Consider the following 23,808-nt stretch of genomic DNA (forward strand, 5'->3'; position numbering starts at 1 on the left):
AGTGACTAACTTAACTCCACATTACTGGCCAGTGTCTACAAGGCACACATTAGAAGTATGATAAAATACTCTATAATTGCTTGGATTGGTGCAGCTACAACAAAACTTAAAAACCTTGATGCCATCCAGGACAAAGCACCCCACTTGTTTGACTCTGTATCTACCACATTCTACATTCTCTCCCTTCACCACTGATGCACAGTAGCACCATCTAGCATTGCAGAAACCCAACAGGCCCCTCTGAAACACCTTTCAAAAGATCTCCACTGCCTAAGAAGACAAGGATGGCAGATACATGGGAGCATTACCAACTGAAGGTTGGCTTCTAAGTCACACACCATTGTCACTTGGAACTATATTCCTGCTACTTCATTGTCACTGGGTCATGTTTCTGGAATTCCAACAGTATTGTACCAAAAGGACAGCAGCTGTTTTAAGATGGTATCTTCTTTTCAGGTATTGAGGGATGGACAATAAATTCTGGCATCATCTGCTATGCCCAGATCCCATGGATAGATTAAAAAAAAGACTTACACTTGAAGAATGAATTAAGACTGAATTTTCCAGCAACTTACTTGTCCGTGTCCGTAACATGGATTTTTAAAACCACCTAAGCAAGGCTTGCAATCTGGACCAAAGAACCCCTTACAGCATCCTGGTTTCTATACAGAAACAAAAACGTAAGATTTTAAACACATTTTAAAAGATCATAAACATTCTTTCAGTGACAGTATAATACATATTATTGTACATAAATGCTACATTCCCCTTCCCAATAGATTGACATTGGGTGAATGTTAACTCTCCACCTAAGAATGAGGATAATCGTGGGTGAAAATGGCAGGGAGCCAATTGCATTCAATACTAGGCTATCTTGGTGGTGGCTTCAGTTTATTTTAATGATCAGTCCTCACTTATAGCATGTTGTTCACTGCTTGGGCAGATGGGGGAGCAAGCAAGACAAAATAGCAGGGTCTAAAGACCATCTGCCAGTACAAGGTAAGTGGTGGGGGATATATGGAGCTACAAGGACTATTTTGTGGGTATAAAGAGTTATTCCAAGGCAACAGTCATCTCCTTCTTTCTGGAGTCTAGAGGATTTCTAGTCCATTAATAAAAATCTTTGACTTATTCCCTGCTGGTTTTACTGAACAGGCCCTTATTCAGTAGGGTGTCATCACCTTTCTGTGGATATTAAAGGATCTCAACTATCTGATGTTTGAGATTAAAATGCAATGTTTTACTAATGTGTTTTCAGCTTGCCATAGTCATGTGTCCTCTATCATTATAGTAAGTTCAATAAAAATAAAGTAAAAATCAGACTATTGTCCTGTAAACTCATAATAGTTTGAGTGGAACAGAGATTGAGGGTTCAAGAACTGTAGAGAAGCGCAGCTTCTAAAAGAGGAATATAGAAATGTTCAAAGCTGCTGAAAGCTACTAAAAGCCACAGTAAGTTATAGAAAAGAACAAAGAAGCAACCACTATTGAATGCATTGATAAATAGAATGGCAACAATCTTTACTCTCAACGCCAGTTGAAATGAAAGGCGATGTGAAGCAGAACTGGCAGTTTTCCAAGGATATGAATTTGTGACAGATTTAACTTACAAACCAGGGCAACTATAAGTAGTTACATTTTTATTACTGAAGAGGAGAGATTGCTACAATGTGTATGCTGCCCTAAATATCTCTGAAAAACAACAAAACAACGGACAGCAAAAACTTTGAAAACTTTGAACTCTTTGAACTCCAAATTATATTATTAATTGTGTGAGTTCAATATTAGGGTTTAAGGTGAAAAAGAATCCATTGATCAATATATGACTCCATTAAAACAGCTCACAGAATCATGTGATTTTGCACAAGGGCTTTTGCCCGAAACGTCGATTTCGAAGCTCCTGGGATTCTGCCTGAACTGCTGTACTTTCCAGCACCACTAATCCAGAATCCCAATTTATTAGAGACAGAGTTTCATTAGCAACAACAGGTGTTGCAGAGAATGTCTACTGAGAAAGGAGAAACTTATTCTCAGAAAGGAGACTGACAAGTAGAAGTGGTGAGATTGTAAATCAATTGCTGGAACATATTAGTGGCAGAACGAACCAGAATTTATATTCCAATATTCCAAGCCAAAGGATCAGAAAAGTCACAAGGGCAGGATGAAAATACTGGGAAAGAGATTGCATAAAGAAAAAGCTAGCATGTCCAGTGTGGGGAAAACAGTGTTCTCACTGCAAGAAACTGAATAATTTTGCATAAGTGTTTTATTAAAAGAAATCATAACAAGCATGTATAGATCTCCACTGGGAGCTAAGGTAGTAGTTGAACATTCTGATGAATCACTCTTCACCATATAAAATGATAGCTCAGTCAGGGTCGATTGGTGAGACATTGTTTGTGCTATTGTACAGAGATTGCAGAAGGAATACATCAAGTCAACATAAAATGTCAAACAGATATTTATATAACATTAGGATCTTCACAGACCTCCAAAATGAAACCCTGAAAAGTAAGGTTGAGGCTATATATATGGCAAAAAAACTTATGCCAAAAAGACAAATCATTTTGAAAGCCCTAACTGAGCAAAGACAAGAATGGACATCTGGACTTACTGATCATAGACAGCAAACAAAAGCCATTCATCTCAGCTGGAGCAAGTCTAAGATTTCACTAGTAACCCTCAACATGCCAAAAACGACTTGTAAAGTGTTGCAGCACATTAACCATTGACTGTGGAACAGTTCGTAGAGGAGTGCAAAAATGAGTTAAAGGTCTGCAATGTTTTCCTGGACACAATCATCTTGAAGTAAACAAGATGAAACAATTCAGCATCAGCAAAGGAGAGTGCTAGCTGCCCTCAAGGCCAGCCTGAAAGATAACCTGATGGAAAAGAAGGTACTAATCAAGAAAATGGCAACTCCTACAGGATGGTTTAGTAGCATGTTTGTTGTGAAATTACTTGGAAATCTGAAAGATGTGTTTGTCTCAGAGGGGTACATGAACAGGAAGGGTTTAGAGGGCTATGGGCAAATGTGACTAAGTTACTTCAGGATATCTGGTCAGTGCAGACGAGTTGCACCAAAGGGTCAGTTTTTGTGCTGTATAATTCTATCATCTAAATTAAGCGATTTTGCCACAGCTGGCAGAGGGAAAATCTTTCCTATTCAAAATATTGCTGGGATGTGAAGCTAGAAAAATGTAGCAGCTTTCTAACTATATTCTAAATGCTGTTCAGCGGATACAAAAGATTGCACAAAATGTTTGGCATTTCCATGGCTCCACTGGGAGTATCAATGCAGACAGTTAAGATCTTCCCAGAATGGAACTGCAGGGGAGGTTGCTAGTGTATGTGTTTAGGGACATAATGAAAGAAGCCATTGCTAACAACAATCAAAATCCAGTTCAACTACTGGACAAATCTTGCCAGATGAACCTGAAGCTGAATAAGAAAAAAGTGCAATTAAAGGTGCCTGAAATTAAGTCTGTATATCATGTACCGACACCAAAAAGTCTTCATACAGATCACAAATGCAGAAGTCAACAGATATAAAAGCAGTACAATGATTTGCTGATTTTGTTAACTATTCAGCCAAGATTTTGCCCAATTTACTGTCATACTGTGAACCATTTGCCAATTCATGACCAATGATGTTGAGTGATATTGGGGCAAAAAGCAGCTTTCACTAAAATCAATTAACTTGTGATAGCAACGCCAGTGCTGAAGTATTAAGAGGGTTTTTAGTCTTTCATGTATTTGGGCATTATTGCAAAAGGCAACATTTGTTTCCTATCCCTAATTGCCCTTGAAATGAATGGCTTGCTGAGCCATTTAAGCTGGCAATTAGGAGTCAATCACATTGTTGTGGATCTAGAGTCAGAGCAGATTTCCTTCCATAAGAGATATTATTGAATCATATGGTATTTTACAATAATTGATTAAGGTTTCACAGTCACCATTATTGAGACTAGCTTTCGTACTCCAGATGTATTTATTTATTTTTCTTTATATCTAAAGTGATTTCACATGTATTCCAGATTCATATATTAGTTTATTCACACAGGTTATGACACAGCTCTGGAGCAAGTTGCATTTGAACCTGGGCTTTCTGGGTCAAAGGTAGGGACACTAGAACATAGAACATTACAGCGCAGAACAGGCCCTTCGGCCCTTGGTGTTGCGCCAACCTGTGAACTATTCTCAGCTTGTCATCTACACTATTCCATCATCATTCAAGTGCTTATCCAAGCTTTGTTTAAGTCTCCCTAATGTGGCTGAGTTAACTACATTGGCAGGTAGAACATACCGCGCCCTTACCACTCTCGGAGTAAAGAACCTGCCTCTGATAGCTGTCTTAAATCTATCACCCCATAACTTGTAGTTATGCCCCTCGTATAAGCTGATGTCATCACCTTAGGAAAAGACCTTCACCGTCTACTCTATCTAATCCTCTGATCACCTTGTATGTCTCTATCAAATCCCCTCTTAGCCTTCTTATTTCCAATGAGAACAGACCCAAGTCTCTCAGCCTTTCCTCATAAGACCTTCCCTCCAGACCAGGCAACATCCTGGTAAATCTCCTCTGCACCTTTTCCAATGCTTCCATGTCCTTCCCAAAATATAGCGAACAGAACTGTACATAACATTCCAAGCGCAGCCACACTAGTGTTTTGTATAGTTGCAGCATGATATTACGGCTCCGGAACTCAATCCCTCTACTAATGAAACCTAATCAACCGTATGCCTTCTTAACAGCACTATCAACCTGGATGGCAACTTTCAGGGATGTATGTACATGGACTCCAAGACCCCTCTGCACATCCACACTACCAAGAATCTTTCAATTGACCCAGTACTCTGCCTTCCTGTTATTCTTCCCAAAGTGCACTACCACACATTTAGCTGCATTGAACTCCATTTGCCACCTCTCAGCCCAATTCTACAGTTTATCCAAGTCCCCCTGCAACCTGTAACATTCTTCCAAACTGTCCACTACTCCATCGATTTTAGTGTCATCTGCAAATTTACTCATTCATCCACCTATGCCTGCATCTAAGTCATTTATAAAAATGACAAACAGCAATGGTCCCAAAGCACACCACTAGTAACTGGACTCCAAGCTGAATATTTTCCATCAACCACCACTCACTGCCTTCTTTCAGAAAGCCAGTTTCTAATCCAAACTGCTAATTCACCCTCAATCCCATGCCTCTGCATTTTCTCCAACAGCCTAACATGTGGAACCTTATCAAAGGCTTTGCTGAAGTCCATGTATACCATGTCAACTGCCCTACCCTCATCTACATGCTTGGTCACCTTCTCAAAAAACTCAATGAGGTTTGTGATACACGACCTGCCCTCGATAAAACCATATTGACTATCTGAAATCAGATTGTTGTTTGCTAGATGATGATAAATCTTATCTCTTATAATCCTTTCCAAAACCTTTCCTACCACAGAATTAAGGCTCACTGGTCTATAATTACCTGGATCATCTCTACTGCCCTTCTTGAACAAGGGCACAACATTTGCTATCCTCCAGTCCACTGGTACTAAATTTGTAGACAATGACGACTCAAATATCAAAGCCAAAGGCTCTGTTATCTCTTCCCTAGCTTCCCAGAAAATCCTCGGATAAATCCCATCCGGCCCAGGGGGCTTATCTACTTTCACTCCTTCTAGAATTGAAAACACCTGTTCGTAACTAACCTCAATCCTTTCTAGTCTAATATCTCATACCTCCTTCTTCTCCTCGACAATATTCTCCTTTTCCTGAGTGAAAACCGATGAGAAATGTTTGTTTAGCACCTCTCCAATCTCCACAGGATTCACACTCAACTTCCCACTTCGGTCTTTGACTGGCCCTATTCCTACCCTAGTCATCCTTTTATTCCTCACATACCTATAGAACATAGAAGAATACAGCGCAGTACAGGCCCTTCGGCCCTCGATGTTGCGCCGATCAAAGCCCACCTAACCTACACTAACCCACTATCCTCCATATACCTATCCAATGCCCGCTTAAATACCCATAAAGAGGGAGAGTCCACTACTGCTACTGGCAGGGCATTCCATGAACTTACGACTCGCTGAGTGAAGAACCTACCCCTAACATCAGTCCTATATCTACCCCCCCTTAATTTAAAGCTATGCCCCCTTGTAATAGCTGACTCCATACGTGGAAAAAGGTTCTCACTGTCAACCCTATCTAACCCCCTAATCATCTTGTACACCTCTATCAAATCACCCCTAAACCTTCTTTTCTCCAATGAAAACAACCCCAAGTGCCTCAGCCTTTCCTCATAAGATTTTCCTACCATACCAGGCAACATCCTGGTAAACTTCCTCTGCACCCGTTCCAGTGCCTCCACATCCTTCCTATAGTATGGCGACCAAAACTGCACACAATATTCCAGATGCGGCCGCACCAGAGTCTTATACAACTGCAGCATGACCTCAGGACTCCGGAACTCAATTCCTCTACCAATAAAAGCCAGTACGCCATATGCCTTCTTCACTGCACTATTTACCTGGGTGGCAACTTTCAGAGATCTGTGTACATGGACACCAAGATCCCTCTGCTCTTCCACACTACCAAGTAGTCTACCATTAGCCCAGTAATCCATCTTTTTATTACTCTTACCAAAGTGAATCACTTCACACTTAGCTACATTGAACTCCATTTGCCACCTTTCTGCCCAGCTCTGCAGCTTCTCTATATCCCGCTGTAACCTGCCATATCCTTCCTCACTGTCTACAACTCCTCCGACTTTCGTATCATCCGCAAACTTGCTCACCCAACCTTCTAACCCTTCCTCCAGGTCATTTATAAAAATGACAAACAGCAATGGTCCCAAAACAGATCCTTGCGGAACACCGCTAGTGACGGCAAATAGAAAGCTTTAGGGTTCTATTTGCTAAAGATTGCTCGTGTCCTCTGCACCACCACCACGGCACCATAAGAGCCTTTCCTCTTGCCGATTTATTCATTAACAGGAGTGGGTGACACTGGCTAGGCCAGCATTTATTGCTCATCCCTAATTGCCCAGAAGGCAGTTAAGCATTGACCACATTGCTGTGGGTCTGCAGTCACATCTCAGCCTGACTGGTAAGGATGGCAGATTTCCTACTCCACAGAACATTAGCGAACCACAAGCAATAATTGACAATAGTTACATGCTTAAAATTAGGCCAGCTCTCTGCTCCCTATTCCAGATTTATTGATTGAATTTAACTTCTACTCAGCTGTTGTGGTGGGATTTAAACCAATGTCCCCCTCACATTACCCTGGGCCCAATGAAGGGCTTTTGCCTGAAATGTCGATTTTTCCTGCTCATCGGATGCTGCCTGACCTGCTGTGCTTTTCCAACAACACACTCTTGACTCTGGTAGACGAAACCAGTAACCTTCCCACAATGCCACCATTTCTCCATGAATTATGTAAATTAAGAAGTCACCTTGGAGCATGATGCCATTGAGACAGGACTTGGAGTAACACTAGTGCAGCAAGGAGAACGGATTAGATTTGCATCTAAGGTGTTAATGCAAATAGAACAACAAATTGAGAAAGGATGGCCTGGCCATTGTCTTTGCTTGTAAACATTTTCATCAATATCTGCTTGAGTCTGACCCCAAACTACTTCTATGTATTTTTCTTTTAAGATCCACTACTATCGCCCAAAATGTCTACAAAGAATGTTACAGAGATATCATCTAGACTAGACATTTAAACGAAGGCAACGGATGCAGCACTTCATTGAAACTAGTAAAGGATGCTATGTAACAGTGATCTTCCAGAATCAATGTGAAGCAGCCACTTGACATTAACCCTTACACAAATCAAGTGAACTACCCAACAAGATACAAGTCTTCATGTGCTGCAAGAAGTTTGGATGAAACGATGATGTGAAAGTATGAAAGGCACTCCTGTGATCACAAGGGAATATTGGGCAAACAGAAATGAATTGACAGCCCAAGAAGCACACAACAGAAGAGATAAAGTCATTATCCCTGTGGAAAAATACTAAAGTGTATCCATGCAAGGAATTGAGTCAAGTCTGATGAAGGCAGGAGAAGTGCTCTATTGGTTAAAAGTGAGCAATGAAATCATGGACCATATTAGGCAGTGCACATAGACCCCATCACTCTCAAAAGAACTGATTACTTTATCACCATAGAGAAGACAGACCAGCTGACTTCAATGTACATCTTGGAGATAGACCAGCTGACTTTGACAACTATCAGTGAAACTGTAGAATGCCTGAAAATGCACTTACAGCATTGTGATGTGCAACAATGGACCTCCGTTTACAAGTGATAAATTCATGAGAACAATCGAGTACTTATTATGGTAACTTGGTTAGCCACGTAAGTGACCATACATGCAATATATTTGCAAAGAAGAGGAGATATTTGGGATAGAACTTCAAAACTGTACTATTGTGCCTCTTAGCTTACCATAGTTATGTATTTATTATGTGACACAGACTTTTGTCCTGTCAGCTCGTAACAGTATATGTTAATGAGGCTAGTGCCTGAGTCAATTGGGTTCCTCAGTTGCCTATAAAAAGGCTCTGGTAAGATGGCAGTGGCAGGGAATTGGGTAGAAACAGCTTGGTAACTTCACAGTCATACAGAGGCTGTGTACCTATCTTTCCTATCAGTGCAGTAGGTTCATTTTCCCCCCTATCTTCACTGTTCTCTTCTTTATGTTCTACATTTTCCACAACAAGAAGGGAGATAGGCAATTTGCTTCCAGGCTTCAGGTGATGAAGGCCTGTTGAAACCCACCTTGATTCATCCACCTGTTTTCCTTCCGTTTATCTAAGTAAGTCTCTGCCTTGCCTTGCCCAGTATTTGGTTAAGATGGAGAAGGTCACATGCAACTTACATATAGGATATTGAATCACACCTGGCTGTACCATTCCCAAACTAACACTTAGAAATTTCCTCTGTCACCCCAGATTTTGTGTGCTCATGGTTTTTAGTGAAATGATAAACAAATTCCAAAAAAAAGTGTGTAAATGTAAGTGTTGCTGACAGCTTAGAACAGGCAAAAATCACAGAAATAAGAAAAAACAAAACCAGCAAAGTGTTTAATTTGCTCTTGCCCATTTTGGTTCATTTTGTGTTTTTGCCAGAAGTTAAAAGTTAAAGTGATTTTGATACTTCTGACTGTTCCACAAAAAATGGCAATCAGAGTGAAGTACAACTGTGGTATAAACAACTAGTGAAGTAAGCATTTGAGAGCAAATGTGGAGTTCCATGTGTAGTCACCACTTCGCCCCCTTGCAGCCCCTGCACAAGTGTAATTTATGGTTACCCTTTCACATCACACACATAATGTCAATGGTGTTATTCCTAAATATGATATACTCTAAAATAATTGGAACCAAAACCATAAGGAAGTTTAGGATGCAGGCCTTACAAATAGAGCAGAAAAGATTAGGTGTTGGGTTCTTGATTATTCCTAGTGTTGTGTGTTAAGCTAGATGACATACATCACTAAGTCCAAATGGAAGAAATGGCACTAGACATCTTTGCTATTGGGATGATTTCCAAGACAAGAGGTAGCCCTGCACACAGGATTGATTTATCTAAAACAAAACTCTCCATTGAAAGGATAAAAAGCACAATATGGGATTAGTCAAACATGAGATAGGGGAGGACAATATTGTAAGCTTGAAGTGTATACAGATTTGAAAGCAGAGGGCAGTATTTAAGGAGAAAGACAGTGAAAGGGAGCTAAGTAAGGAAATGTGGGCAAGGATGTCAAGTCTTCTCTAACATGCCTGGGTATGTCCATGACCACGTATGGAGGGAACTACTGTCGACTGCAATTGAAATATGTCTCATGTACAGACAACGTTACAAGCTGCATCTTGTGGCCCATCAAAAGAAAGTTGTAAATTAAGAAAGATGGCAGCAGTACCCTCCAAAATGCAGAATTCCCAGCCAAACAACTAATGCATGGGGCAAAGTACAACAATGTTTAGAAGAAGATGCAAAACAAAAATCTGCACATACACCAATATCTACCTACCTTTAAAAGACTTTCTTGAATAGGACAGACCCTGGGATCCCTGAAGCACCCATTTCAACTGGGCAAGCAATAGGTTGTTGGCAGTCCCTCACCACCAGTTCAAAGTTCGGGCAAGGGGCCTAATGTAAATAAATATACAATTAAAGTGAGGGATGCACATGCTGGAAGCACGGCCTCATTTATTGGCCCAGAACTTGCCTGTTAAGAAATTGGGTGCACTACAAATCAGGCAAGTACAGGCAGGGACTTTCTTTCCCAACCCTTCTCCTCTTCACCCTTCCCTTGAAGCAAGGCGTTCAACACTTTCATGGACTGTTGTTAAACTTACTTTGGAACTTTATGCTATAAGTGATTATTAAGATAGAAATGCTCACATTTATGAAGGAAGCAAAAAAGTATTTGAAAAAGGAGAGATATAAAGAATATGAAAATAGTCAAGGAAATAGAATTTGTGTGGGGAATTCCTAATGGAGAGCGAATATTGGCACTGTCATGATGGGCCCAATCACCTCCTTCCTTACTGGAAGTTCTATGATTCTACATTTATAGAAATGAAACAGCTGTTGATAATTCAAAGCAGCCCGCTCTTTGCTTCTGACATAGCAATGACTGGTCACAAACTGAAAGGAAATCATATGTTCTACAATAACAACACTATCATTTTACACTACGCTCCACCTGCCAATAAAAACACTGCAACTCTGTGTCCTCAATATCCTTAATTCTCCAGTGAGCGGTGCCTCAATCATTATGTCAAAACTCACTAATGATACACCAGCCTACAACAAGTTGAAAATGGCACACTTTCTTTCATCAGCATAACGCCCGAAGGTTATCACTTAACATTTTTTGCACACAAGTATTTGGTTCCTTGCATTGTAAAAGACTGTTAAATTGTTTGTACTGTTTTTCAAACCCCAAATGACATAATTTACCATGGCACAAGGTCAGATGAATAATGTGCAGCTTATCAATTAATTATTCATTACAGTAGACATGACGCAAATGTAAGATACTTACAACAATGGTCTGGTTGCAGTGTCTAGCACAACCGGAGTTCCGACTATAGATAACATCATCAATTGACTTATCGTACACACAATTTTGTACATATGTTTCCTGTGGATACAAAAGGCTTGCTATGAATAAGTTTCTCTGTAAACCATGCATATGAATACTCAATACAAATTTATTTAATCACATGTAATATTGCAAATTATTTGTGTTCATTAAGTTCACAAATGATGTAAATATTACAATATATCTGTCAGAGTAAAGTGTGCTCTTTTATACCATGTAGTCCCTTATTGTACTTTTTAAAATGTATTTTCAATAACCTTTAAACAGCTAAAATTGGTGTGTGTTTTACATATTTGTATGAAACTGCCCTGTCTGAGATTGATCTATTTATTGTAACGCCATTGTTAAAACAGCAAACAAAGGAATTCCATATTAACTTATTTCATGACTGGGATTATGTCACTACATATGAACCTAATTAGTGCAATATGCAGGGAAGTACATGCAAAAGATGGAACAGTTAATAATTGTTCAGTCTCTTGATGCAACTGAAGAGAATTCTCTACCATTTTGCTTTTTTCTTCAGGAAGTGACATTTGATATTTTTATTTGAATCTTAGATCTCTCCACATTAAACAGCAGATAATAGCAGAAATAAAACACATTTATTCACATGTGGCTTTATTCAGACTCAATAATCTGTGGCCAAGTGGCTACTTTTTTTCATTCTTGGAATGTGGCTAATCTGACAAGGCCAGCAATGATTACCCATCTTTAATTTTCTTCAGCTGTTAGGATTTTGACCCAGCAACAATAAATGAGTGTCAAGTATTTCCAAGTCAGGACGGTGTGTAACTTGCTGGGGGTCTTGCTGGTGGACATATTCCTCTGTGTCTATTGCCTTTGTTCTTGTTTGTGAGGGCTGTAAGTTTGGAAGATAAGGCAAATTGTCTCCCCTGGAGATCATTCATAAATGAAAAGGGTTTTTACAATAATCAAGGAGTTTAATGACCATTATTATTGCAATTAGAATTTTAAGCTAAATTTATTAATTACTTGAATTTAAACTGATTACGGTGGGATTCTAACTCACATTTCTGAAGCATTAGTGCAGGTCTTTGGATGACCACTCCAAGAACAGTATCACTACACAACCATCCCCATGTTCTCCTAACATCTTCCCACTGTGATTTTAAACTATCACACAGTGTCTTTTTATTTTTGTGTTTTTTTTAAACTGGGGACTGAATTGAGAAGGAACTATTTAAAAATAGTGTTTGAAAGAGTGCTACAGTTTATAAAGCAAGTGACCTGCCTCCATGTCAGGGATTGTAAATGACTGCTTGGACAAGCAGTAATTGAAGTTCAGACCGTAGAAGATCTGAGCCGAGAATGTGTCCTGATGCAGCTCTTGTTGGCAATAAGGTCTGTGGACTAGTGATAGTTATCAATGACAAAGACCTTTTGCTTCCCAATAACTGTTTGATTGATTGGTGGCTGAGCAGCTTGAAGCTGGAAACAAGTTACACAGACACAGAGTGGGAGGATTAAGAAGTGTGCAAATCTTCTCCTTGCCCAGAAGCTGCATGGTCTCTACTGTCAAGAATTCAGTTTAAAACCTCAAGAAAATCAGTTACCTTTCTTGCAGCAGGTGTTGCAAGCTGTGATTTTTGAATTGATAAATGAAAGCTATTTTCTGAGTAAATAACCACTCTGTAACTCTTACAAACCAGTGGAAGCATCTAGAAGAGGACACCTGAACTCCAAGGGGTCTGTTTGTCAAAGAAGGACCATCTCAACATCAGAACTAGATTGCAAAGACCACTGAACCAGATTTCCAGTTTTTCTACCTCCACCAATAATCTATTTTCCCTTTTGGTTGGCTGTGTCACTAAGGAGAAGATTATGAAGGGATTAGAGTTTTTTAGTTAGTCATGTTATATGCCAATGGTTTACATCTGTTTACCTGTAGCTATAGTCTAATTACCTTAATAATTATTCTTGACTATACAGAAACTTTGGTCTAAAAGTCAGGTAAATTTGAAAACCGTGTGTACTTTTAAAACAAAATTAACATTGGATGCAACTCTGAGAATATTTATGTGCACAATCTCAACGGGTCATAACAAAACCAATAACTTGAAGATACAGGAAAGTAACTCAATATGTTGGACCATCTTTCCACTCCTGCTTCCTCCAACTGATAATGTCTCCCAACACCTCTCTACAATATAATGGCAATTCATAAGAAGGTTATGAGTGTAATTTATCCAGTTGCTTATACATCTTAATGAGCTTTAATGCAATTCACCCTGGAATTCTCTGTGCCTTAAGTAGATATGTGGCATGTGTGGTACAAGACCCTAACTTTGGTTGTACATCTTGCTAGGAAATTAACCCCTAGCATTGAGCAGGTCATTCTCATTATCTCCTCTTTATTCTCCATGGAATGTGGGAGTCACCGGGAAGGTCAGTATTGACCACCCCTCATTGCCTTTGAACTTGCAGCCGTTCACAGGGCAGTTAAGGGTCAAACTTATCTTTGTGGATTCAGACTCATGTGTCAGACAGACTAGAAAAGATGGCACTAGTTAAGGAGGGCAGATCTATTTCCCTAAAGGACATCTTTGCTGGTCTGCATTGCAATACAGGCCATTGAATCCAAAGGAAAATTGAACTAGACAATTAGACTGTAGGCAAATCATAGAATCCCTACAATGTGGAATCAGGGCACACTGCCCCTCTGAAGAACATCTCATCCTTCCCTATCTCTGGAGTCCTGCATTTCCTATGGCTAATCCACCTAGCCTACACATCCCTGGACACTAAGGGAAATGTAGCATGGTCAATCCATCTAACCTGCCTCTTTGGACTGTAAGTGTGTTACCATCTTACACACAGCAATGTAATAGAATTAGCAATCAGATTAAAATGTTGCGGGCTCTTGTGGTGTAGTGGCAGTGGTCCTACCTGTGGACTAGGAGGCCTGGGTGCAAATTGTAGAGGTGTGTAATGTATTCTGAAGAAGGATCACTGGACCTGAAACATTAACTCTGTTTTCTCTCCACAGAGATTGCCAGACCATGGGGGTTTCCCAGCAATTTCTGTTCTTATTTCTGATTTGCAGCATCTGCAGTTCTTTCTTTTGTGTATAATAACATGTCTGAACAGGTTAATTAGAAAATAATTAGAATTGACCGGATCCTCTATCTTTGTGAGTTTGGTTGAGAAATAATTTTTTGCCAGGTACTCTTTTGCCATTTTAGAAAAGTGCCATGTTTTTATATCTATCTGACACACCAGATGAGGCCTCAATTTAATATATGATCAAAAAGATGACATCCCTGACAGTGCAACTTTATATTAACATTGCATTGATTGATGCTTGAACCAGAAGCAAAAATGTCAACCTGAGGCAAGAAACTGCAAGTTTTCTGATGAAAAGTTCATTGACATAAAACATAACTCTGTTTCTTTCCCCACGGACCGACTGTGTACTTTCTTGCTGTTTTTGTATTCATCACTTAAAAATGTAACTGATGAGAATTGCTATCCATACAAAGCATATCTGGCAGAGGAACATTGTAATCAAACTTTCTCAACATGTTTGTTGACTTGGGTCTTCTCAGTGTGAAATATATTGCCATGAGAAAAATTAAAATGTTCAGAATTACCATTGGTGTGCTTCCCTCTGGGCAATGACTCTCATTCAATGAGGAACAGTCTCCACAAGGAGCCTACAGAACATAGAAAAAGAGTAGTGACGTTAGCTGGAAGCTAGTGAAAACCATAATTTATAGAATGGGTTTTGTGATGCCTCATGCCAACAGCGGCCAGCGCATATTGGAGAGAAGTGGAAATTCCTGTTGTTGTAGGACTGGTGGATCCACTGGGATAAAATGATTAATTCTCACAGCATGACTGAAGGAGGTGGCCTGAAGCTCAGTGAAGTATTCCTTCCAGTTTGCCTCACCAGCAATGTTTCTCAGGTAGGCCCGGAAGCCAGTAGCTTGGCGGGGATAGTATGGTGCCAGGAGGAACATCCTGCTCCTACCATATATCAGACATACAAGAAGTGGGGTGACATGGTGGCTCAGTGGTTAGCACTGCTGCCTCATAGCACCCAGGGACCTGGGTTCGATTCCAGCCTCGGGTGACTGTTTTGTGTGGAGTTTGCACATTCTCCCTGTGTCTGCGTGGGTTTCCTCCCACAATCCAAAGATGTGCAGGTCAGGTGAATTGGTCATGCTAAATTGCCTGTAGTGTTAGGTACATTAGGCAGGGGTAAAAAGTAGGGGAATGGGTCTGGTGGGTTGCTCTTCAGAGAGTTGGTGTGGACTCGTTGGGCTGAAGAGTCTGTTTCCATTCTGTAGGGATTCTTAAAAAAATTTATGCACCCAGGCTCAGATACCCAAAATAGTTGGGATTAATCATCCTGGGTCTAAAACCCCAATTTGCATTTTGCTTTAAATGTGCAGATTCCCTTTTAGCTCCAATATGAGATTATTTTAATATGACTTATCAGTTCAATACCCTATCTGGATGAAGAACAAAAGATAATCCCATGGGCAATGCACTTTAATTCCACAAAATCATTCTGTAACGTGTATAACACTGTCATCAGATAGAGGTTTTCAGGTTCTGTATAAATTAACATATGTTACATCATGGGCTGAGAAATGGCAGATGGATTCAACCTGGATAAATGCGAAGTGATGCATTTTGGAAGGTCGAACTCGAATGCTGAATATAGGATTAAAGACAGGATTCTTGGCAGTGTGGTGGACCAGAGGGATCTGGGTGTGCAAGTACATAGATCCCTCAAAGTTGCCACCCAAGTGGATAGGGTTCTTAAGAAAGCATATGGTGTTTTGGCTTTCATTAACAAGGGGATCGAGTTTAAGAGTCGTGAGGTTTTGCTACAGTTCTGCAAGTCCCTAGTGAGACCACACTTGGAATATTGTGTCCAGTTCTGGTCGCCCTACTATAGGAAAGATACAGAGGCTTTGGAGAGGGTGCAAAGAAGGTTTACCAGGATGCTGCCTGACTGGAGGGCTTGCCTTATGAAGAAAGGTTGAATAAGCTCAGACTTTTCTCTCTGGAGAGAAGGAGGAAGAGAGGAGTCCTGATCGAAGTATATAAGATAATGAGAAGATTAGATAGAGTCAATAGCCAGAGACTTTTCCCCAGTGCAGGATTGACTGGTACGAGGAGTCATAGTTTGAAGATATTAGGGGGAAGGTACAAAGGAGACGTCAGAGGTAGGTTCTTTACACAGAGAGTTGTGAATGCATGAAATGCTTTGCCAGCTGTGATTGTGGAAGCAGAGTCATTGGGGACATTTAAGGGACTGCTGGACATGCACATGGATAGCAGTGAGTTGAGGGGTGCATAGGTTAGGTTATTATATTTTACATTAGGATTAAACCTCGGCTCAACATCATGGCCCAAAGGGACTGTTCTGTGCTGTACTTTTCTATGTTCTATCTATGTTACATCATTTTGGTACACTGGATATTTTGCTCAATACTTCCTTTAAAAATTGCTTGTAAATCTACTGCATTAATAAACTCTACAAGCAAAATAAATTATTGAATACTATATAAAATAATCAAATTACTATTAGCAGTGACATATTGCTTGACTTTACCGTGATTATGCGGTAGTGAATTTCATCACATCTTTTTGGCAAGATGGGAAGAATTGAAGGAGGAATAAGGATGCCATCCAAAGTGTGAATGATGCCATTTGAAGCAATAATATCTCTTTTATGTAAAGGAACTCCCTTGTCACCCAACAAAATCTGGCCCTATTAATAGACAGAAGAGAATTTTATTCAAGAAAATTCATGCTTAAATCAGGATGACATTATTTCATAATCATTTCCAAATTTCTGCTCAACATATTACATTGGAGAAACTTATAATATATTGTGTCAATTCATCAATGCAAAAAATATTCTCACCATTATTTTGTGCTCCAGAAATATGCCCTGAGGATCTATAATGTTTAAAAATAATAAAATTGAGCTATCCAATTATAGCTTGAGAATTGCCTAGAATATTTATCTTCCCACTCCTGAACTGTTATCTATGGTAGCTGAAGTAACTCCATGAAGGCCAGTATCCTGTCACCAAATCACCCTTTATTTACACATGCATAGTACAAGATACTGGCTTAGTTAGCTCAGAGCCAGCTCCTAGAGTGAACAGAACCCCTGACACTCCTGCTTATATGTCAGCCTGGGGTCCCTATCAAGGGACTTATATTCTATGAGGACCACTTGGTTGACCTCACTACAATCACTATTGTGTTGTGTTGATACTGTGCTGTGCGGACATTGAGCTGTGCATATATTGATAGCCGTGCCTTCATCTGCCAAGGACTTAAGCTTTGGAATTTCTTCTCTAAATCTTGACTTCACTGGACAAGCAGCAGCGTCAGCATCATCATTTAGCATTTTTAAAGTGTAGCTCCGTGTCAACTGACCTCTTTTGTTAAAAAAGATAAATTAAATTTCTGGTATTTTTGTAATTTCTTCAAAACTGGATCCAAGAATTTAGAATTGTAAGTCACTTTATTTTTGTGAATAATCGTCAAAATTAAAATTCTAAGAACTACAATAAAATAGTACATAATATTGATATTCTGTATAAAACATGGAACCTTTACATGGAATTATTCCTCTACAATTGGTAAATCTTCCAGAATCCTTTTTTTTTCAAACTGACCAGGGGTGCCAGAATGCTGGAGCAATTTGTGTCAAATCGTGAGATTACCTCAAAATAGGAAGTCACAAATTACTTTACCATTACTTTGAGAAATATTATAAACTTAGTCACATGTATTAGTTTTGAAGAAAACTTAAAGAGAGAAAAGAAAAAATATTCTTACTGCTTTTAGAAATGTAAGATCAATTGAGATTTATAACTGTTTTACATAGCATCATTTGAAAGTCAAGGATATATCTCTTCTGTAATCTATGGATTTTTCTTTTTGACTATACAAGCACATTTTCTTTCCTTGGCTTCATTTGCATATGTATCACACTTACGTTAATGGTAACATTGATAGATATTATCTGGTTTGCCTTCGTCAGGATTCGAGGCATTGTTGACAATCTGTCTGCTGGCAACTAGAAAATTAAACACAAGATTATGGAAATGCTTTTTAGATTCAGTACATAATATGGTTAACAAAATACTGTGAACAATTATGTTTTTACAAATTTCAGCTGTAACTAAGCTTCTTCCCAATATTCGTGTCTGACTGCTGCCAAGTCTAATCTGTAGATCTCCTGACAGTCATCATTAGTGCCCCTTGGCTAACCAAGAATGTGCTTTCAGGTCAATAACAGCCCTGCCAACTAACACCGCCTCCCAATATGCAGTAGTATGTCATTATGACGTGTTGAATTTTGATATTTCAGCCAAATACCGGCAAATGCTCCCCACGGGAGATGAAAATGCAAGGATTAAATTGAAACGTAACCTTTCAATCCAGGGCTCAATATTCTACTGCTTGACCTTTTCCTTTGACTTTTACCCTGAACATTTTGAAGAAGAAAGCTGCTTACATTGCCAGATGCAAAGATATGATGTTTCACAAGCTCTTGAAGTTTTGGCCGACCCTTGTTTAAAGAAAACAAAAATGCAAGAGTTTACATGGAAGCAATGACTAGATAGGAAGTTCAACATTTCACTGATAATTCCAGATAGTTTAAGTGTGTTGCTGCTTCTGTTAAAAGCCAAGGAATACTTTTTATAGGCTTTCATTTGTAACAATTATAACTCGTCTCTGCTTCCTTTTTTTCATGATTTTCAATCGGCAGAAATCAGTTTATTGTAAATCTACAATCCAGCACATGACACTTTCTCTGCACATATTATCAATCAAGTAGAAATAATATTACTTCCAGTTGTCGAGCCTAAACTTGCTTGGGATCTGATCTTAATTTAATCAGTATCAATCCAACCAATGCAATATATTTCTTGGCTTTTAAAAAATTAATTTCCAACTGTATTTCACAATCTAAAGTATCACACATGAATAATCATCCTTTTCATATAGGCTGTTTGAAATGGTAATGCAATTGCAATTTATGAAGTTGTGGCATAGGAATCATATAGCAGCAGAAGTACAGATAGTTCTGTAAATGTTTGCAAATGCTAGAAGTTAGATGTGTCTTCACTGGGGAACAGTGTAAAAGAGGATTTGCAGCTGATTCATAATCTCATAGGCCACAAATATGAATGTATTGGCCACAGAAGAAATACTCTACATAGTGAAACACAACAGTTAAGTCCTCCACTGTTGCAATATTTGATGAGGTCCCACAACATCTATGACTGAGAGTGAATGGAAAACCATGCTCACGACATTTAGGAGTAATCCTAACTATGACAGAGCTCTGGGCAGGGTTTTGAACCTCAATTGGGGCATAGAACAAAGGTAGGCATACATTAATACCAGTGCTACTGGCTGGCATTGTAGGTCCCCAGCTCCATCCTACACACAGGTCATTTACCAAAGGGCAGGATGGTGGGATGACAGGATTATTTTGCCACACATGACACATGCTGAATGGCCAACTACTTTTGTGAATGACCATATATTAATTTTCCAATTGATCTCCAGATTCCTGGAGCTTGTGATAGGCACCGTGAGGACTTCTCCCAGTGACAAGAGAGAAGACACACCTCAGATGAAGCTCCCTCTCCCTCACTTATCTTCCATGACATCCTACTACACTTTCATGATGTATGGCTTCTAATTTTCTCTCCAGCTTCAAACTCCCACCATCCATAATAAATTGGGCAATTCATGCCTTCTGGTCATTAATTGGCTACTGTGGACAAAAATAGTGGTCTGTTTCCCACAGTTGAAACTTTTGACCCCTTTATGTTCTTGTTGATGGAGTCCAGAAACTTGCAGGAAAACTCTACCCCCTTACCTCTAAAACTCATTACAACCATTGTGAGAAAATGCCAAACCTGCACCTGTATTAATGCTATCACTAAGCAACAAAGTCATTCCTTTATCAAAATAACTATTATTAACATAATATCACAATTGACATTTCAATTGGTGGCTCAGCATAGGGAAATTAAGAGAAATGTCATTTTGCCCAATTAAACTGAAATATAGTCATTAAAGGCTGGATATTTCAGGAAGAGGCACAACCTTGATCCTTCCAAATTGAGAAATTTCCTGATCTAGCAGATCCACCTCTTTGAAAAGGATTTTTGCCTGCTGTATTTTTTTTTTTGAAGGGGCAAAGTTGGCCTGGAACTAGGCCCAATGTCACAGAAATGTTGCTAAGTTGGCCAGGCTATTAGCCTGGGATGTCTGTCTCCACTTACCAGGAGGTTGGCCCAGTTTACTAATGCACCCTCTATACTTTCCACCCATCATAGCCATTCAGCCAACATCAGTTTCCCTGACTTTGCAAATCTGCCAAAATGATAGGAATGGTATATTTTCCTAGTTCCTTCATTCTCTGTGCATATAAATACAACTTGATCTTTATTTAGGATATACTAAGTGCAATCAGTACTGGGAGAAAAAACAATCATCGTATTGCATTTCACTATTTTTCACAAATTTTTTAAAAATGTACTTGTTTGAATTAAAATTTAAAGCAACCTTGGAAAAACAGTCATGATTTGGCGATGTCGGTGTTGGACTGGGGTGTAGAAAGTTAAAAATCACACAACACCAGGTTATGGTCCAACAGGTTTAATTGGAAGCACACTAGCTTTCAGAGTGCTGCTCCTTCATCACAACCACCTGATGAAGGAGCAGCACTCTGAAAGCTAGTGCTTCCAATTAAACCTGTTGGACTATAACCTGGTGTTGCTCTATTTTTCCAAATTTAAAAATCACACATCATTGTAATATTACAATCTGGACAGCTTGAAACAAGTCCAATTCTTATTAATTTTTGTTTGTGCTCCTACCTCACCAAACATATAGAATAATGTTCCATCTCTCATCTTGTCCACTGCATCATTACTTGGCACAAAGACTGTGTAAGGACCAGGGCCATCCAGTATGAAAGGGAGATCACAATTCTATCAAAAGATTAAATAATAAAATAATTCTAAAATCCTAAAAGTTAATAAAAATTCCACCTATGACGTATATTGCACTATAACTGAGCAACATTATGAATAAAAAAAATCAAGCATCTTTATCTAAGAGCTTTATTAAAGGCAATTTTACAAGGAACTACTTTTGTTTACAAAGCAGGGAGTTGCAAGATTAAAAAACACATCCAATACAAAGGATCTTTTATAATTGCCCAATGTTATTCACTGCTAATATTGATTTTGTTGAGTTAGTAATGTCACAATGACAATCACTTCGTTTTAAGTGAATGCTATTAACTCAGCTAACCCATTCCACAGAACCATTCCTTATAAAAGAAAATAAGCTCAAAAGAAAATAAAAATCTAATAGGCTTATCATTGACACAAGGATGCCTTTTTCATTTGCATTATGGAGCTTTGGAAAAAAGTATATTTTCCAGGATTCAACTGAACCCTCATTGCCTGAATCATCAAAATGTTTATTATACATTCATTAGCTGCTGAAAAGCTGAATTAAAGCACCAGATTTTATGGATTTTGTCACTTCGCAGCCAAGATTTTTTTTTCAAGAACATGTTTTTCTTAAAGGAGGAGATGCAGGGGTTCGAATAGGAGGTCAGAGTGACAAAATCAATCCAGTAACATCTAAATTTAAAACACAAGATCTATTTCCTGTGTGACTGCAACTTTTCTGGACACAATACACATGCAGAAAACATATTTTCTGGATTGGGCACCAATCATTTTGGGTGATTATTAAAGTGGTGTCAAAATCTACACTGAAGCAATTGCAATATCAATGTGCCATCAGCCACTGTAAAGCATTGGTTTTTGCAGTGCCTTTGGAAGCAGAGGCACCAATACTGACAGGCACATTAATGTGAAAGTAACCTCTGGGACCATTTACAGTCATCCTTCTTTGCTGTCAGCAGTCTTGAGTTTTATAAATCAATCAAAAAGTTTTCATTTGCTAAATGTGACTGGACCTTTCTTAGGCAGGGAAGGAGTTGTGTTAATCAACTATGAAATCATGATTTATGTTCTCAAAACTACATCCTGAAATGGTTCCACAATCAAAGTACGTAAATGAAACATGAGCCTACATTAAAGCCAACAGTCTCAGAATCATATCAACACTAAAGTAAGTATTACTTCCAGGGAATTCATTGAACAGAAGCCCATAGTTACATGCAACTAGTCTTTCAGTTTTGATAGGCCAAATATTTGGAATGTATTTACCTCAAGAATGGTTTCAAACCTACTAAACAACTGTCCTGCAGCAAGAATATCAGCAACAGTTTTCTATTTGAGGGAAAAATAAACAAAGTAAGATACACACATATTATTTACCAATCTCTGCATATCTAACAAAATGCATGAAAGAAATGTTGAAACGGGTAGACATGAACATAACAAATACATGTGAAGAAATGCTTTGCTTTGTAAGTACAGAGAATTGAGAGAAGCTAAATAATTAATTCCTCAAGTGCTGATAATCAGTAGACTTTTTCAAATAAGTGCAGAAAATTCAGCCGCCAGAACTACAGGGATTGAATCCAGCTTCCCACATAAGAATGATAGAAGTAACATTTCTTAATTCAAAAATGAAAAGAAAATTAGATAAAAAGCATTAAATACACTAGTTAAGATAGAAACAGGATTAATTTCTATAAAAATCACAGGCTAAAATACACGTGTGAATAAGTATATTAATATCACAACATTACTTTTTTTATATAAATGATACAATACATTAGTCATTTAGTAGTACTTATGTAGAACTTAAATTTGCTGACAAAATACACATTTTGCCGAAGTTCTTGGTCTTGCACTAATCAGGACAATTCACAAGAAATATGAATAAAGGGAAGAGCCAACATTTTTATTGTATGAGAGAAAAGATGACAAGCAGACTTTCATTAGTAGAGACACTGCCACGGAAAATGCAGCAACTAATGATGACTGACAGCTAACTACCAGACATTGTCTACATTTCAAATGAGGCAGGTTGTCTCCTATTTGTCGAATCATTGCCCTGAGAAATGAGCCAGCAAATGGCCATCCTCAATTATCCTGGGATAGAGGGGGCATTTTCAGGTTTGCAATCTGTAACTCATGAAGGGCTGTAGGGATCATTTCTGGGTCCACAATTATTTACAAATATATCTTAATGACTTGGAAAAGGGAAGTGAATGTACTGTTGCCAAGTTTGCAAATGACACAAAAAGAGGTGGGATGGCATGGCCTGAAGATGACACTAAGTTTCCACATAGGTATATAGACAGATTAATGCAGTGGGCAAAAACTTGGCACATGCACTGTGGAGTGACATTATGTGAAAAATGTGAAGTTATATTCTTTGATAGGAAGAATAAAAGGAAAGGATATTATTTGAATCGGGATATGGGAGATCTCATGCAGACATTCCAAAAGCACTAGCATCCATTTTCAGCTGTTAACAGGGAAAGCAAATAAAATGTTATATTTATTTCAAAGGGAATGCAATATAGAAATTGGAACTAAAAAACAACAGGCATCAGTCAGGTCACATCTGGAATACTGTGAACAGTTTACTTCCCCTTATTGAAGGAAAGGTATACAAGCTTGGAGACAGTCTAAAGAAGGTTCATCAGGTTGATGTCGGATATGGAAGGA

At 38.8% G+C, this 23,808-nt stretch overlaps 1 protein-coding gene across 2 annotated transcripts in view; it reads right to left on the reverse strand.

The window, feature by feature from the left end:
• The window catches only part of stab1 (stabilin 1), a 282,900-nt gene that overhangs the window by 169,064 nt on the left and 90,028 nt on the right, over positions 1-23,808 (reverse strand). For both annotated transcript variants that reach the window (XM_072582082.1, XM_072582081.1), the window contains exons 14-21: positions 22,393-22,455; positions 21,022-21,135; positions 18,639-18,692; positions 18,117-18,197; positions 16,713-16,871; positions 14,737-14,799; positions 11,063-11,161; positions 576-662 (exon numbers count right to left, since the gene is read on the reverse strand). In XM_072582082.1, coding sequence (XP_072438183.1) covers positions 576-662; positions 11,063-11,161; positions 14,737-14,799; positions 16,713-16,871; positions 18,117-18,197; positions 18,639-18,692; positions 21,022-21,135; positions 22,393-22,455 — 720 coding nt within the window. The remainder of the gene's footprint in view (positions 1-575; positions 663-11,062; positions 11,162-14,736; positions 14,800-16,712; positions 16,872-18,116; positions 18,198-18,638; positions 18,693-21,021; positions 21,136-22,392; positions 22,456-23,808) is intronic.

The sequence above is a fragment of the Chiloscyllium punctatum genome, chromosome 12 (genome assembly GCF_047496795.1).
Source record: "Chiloscyllium punctatum isolate Juve2018m chromosome 12, sChiPun1.3, whole genome shotgun sequence".
Taxonomy (NCBI): domain Eukaryota; kingdom Metazoa; phylum Chordata; class Chondrichthyes; order Orectolobiformes; family Hemiscylliidae; genus Chiloscyllium; species Chiloscyllium punctatum.